We start from the raw sequence: 635 nt of genomic DNA on the forward strand, positions 1-635 counted from the left end.
TTTTTTTTTTTTTTTTTTTTTTTTTTTTTTTTTTTTTTTTTTTTTTTTTTTTTTTTTTTTATAGATAAATGATCAATTAAGGAGTTGGCAAGTTCTTGGTGTTAATGAGTTTAGTTCTAAGAGGGCAAGGATGAGTATTGTACTCAGACCTGCAGGATGGACAGAAGGAGCTATTATGTATGCAAAAGGTACGCTTATATGCATGCATGCAAATGCATGCATGCAAATGCATGCAAATGCATGCATGCAAATGCATGCAAATGCAAATGCATGCAAATGCATGCAAATGCAAATGCATGCAAATGCATGCATTTGGTTATGCTAGGGTGCAACAGGGCATGCTGCAGGTGTAGCTACGGGTATGTTTGTTTTGCTGCTGCTGATGGTGTTGATGCTGCTGTTGCTGCTGCTGATGGTGTTGATGCTGCTGTTGCTGCTGCTGCTGTTGCTGCTGCTGCTGCTGCAGGAGCAGACACAGCAATGCTTCCTTTGTTAACAAGCTTTGAGAGTCTAATAGAGGAGAGACAATTAATAGACAGACGTAATGGAGGAGAGGAAGGGACAGACACATTAACAGGAAGAAAAGAAGAGGAGACACATACTGTAGTACGGGGTGTCTCCGGAGACAGTGCCCC

At 40.9% G+C, this 635-nt stretch overlaps 1 protein-coding gene across 1 annotated transcript in view; it reads left to right on the forward strand.

The window, feature by feature from the left end:
- The window catches only part of EMWEY_00057160 (hypothetical protein), a gene marked incomplete at both ends in the record, with an annotated part of 2,909 nt that extends 2,556 nt beyond the window's left edge, over positions 1-353 (forward strand). Inside the window, one exon of the mRNA XM_013477868.1 lies at positions 336-353. Within this exon, the coding sequence (XP_013333322.1) occupies positions 336-353 (18 nt within the window). The remainder of the gene's footprint in view (positions 1-335) is intronic.
- Between the last annotated feature and the right edge of the window lie 282 nt (positions 354-635).

This window comes from Eimeria maxima, genomic scaffold (genome assembly GCF_000499605.1).
Source record: "Eimeria maxima Weybridge genomic scaffold, Emw_scaff2071, whole genome shotgun sequence".
NCBI lineage: Eukaryota > Apicomplexa > Conoidasida > Eucoccidiorida > Eimeriidae > Eimeria > Eimeria maxima.